Source organism: Phytophthora parasitica, assembly GCF_000247585.1.
Source record: "Phytophthora parasitica INRA-310 unplaced genomic scaffold supercont2.29, whole genome shotgun sequence".
Classification (NCBI taxonomy): domain Eukaryota; phylum Oomycota; class Peronosporomycetes; order Peronosporales; family Peronosporaceae; genus Phytophthora; species Phytophthora nicotianae.
The window spans coordinates 422,970-423,585 of NW_008649015.1; the positions used below are offsets into that span (position 1 = coordinate 422,970).

At 47.6% G+C, this 616-nt stretch overlaps 1 protein-coding gene across 1 annotated transcript; it reads left to right on the forward strand.

Annotated features, from left to right (window-relative positions):
• Positions 1 to 296: 296 nt before the first annotated feature.
• On the forward strand, positions 297 to 588 carry PPTG_12037 (hypothetical protein; the record flags this gene model as incomplete). Its single annotated transcript, XM_008908233.1, has 2 exons — positions 297 to 416; positions 517 to 588. The coding sequence occupies 2 exons, from the start codon at positions 297 to 299 to the stop codon at positions 586 to 588; spliced, it is 192 nt and encodes a 63-aa protein (XP_008906481.1).
• Between the last annotated feature and the right edge of the window lie 28 nt (positions 589 to 616).

Consider the following 616-nt stretch of genomic DNA (forward strand, 5'->3'; position numbering starts at 1 on the left):
GTGTCGATAAGTTAAAAGAGATTGAGTGGTCTGAAACTGGACCAATCTTATTGAAGCCTACTAATAGTGCTTCACAAGCAAAGTTCGCGCCGCTGACTGAATCTGACGAGGAGCTTGCTGTTCAGCTAGCGTCTACTTGGAATCTTACGGCTAAACGCAAAAATGGGTACGCTGCATTTGCTCTAATGGTTAATTGAAGATGAAAATTGAAGTTTATCTTTTTATTGTTGTTCATATTTAGGCAAGTCGCGTTCAAACTAGAACTTTCCATCTACGTCAGCAAGGTGTCAGCATCTATGTCGATACGTAGAGCCAGCGAGGGAAGGACTGCAGCAGCAACTTCGCTAATAGACGAACATCTCAGCTCATTGCCGGTGGAAGACCAGCTCGGTGATGCTTCACGTGCATACTGGGCGGTGAGTCACGCGCGGCAGCTCGAGTAGACTCCTCTCGTTATGCCTACGAATCCAACTTTCAACCAGCTGCGCCGCATTAATGCTCTGCAACGTGATGCAGATGTGGAGATTATATCCCGTACGGCTCCAAGAGATTTTGTTACTGTTCGCTGCCGCCTCACTGGCGGCTTAGTTCCTCTCGAGCTGCACGTAGCTGATTT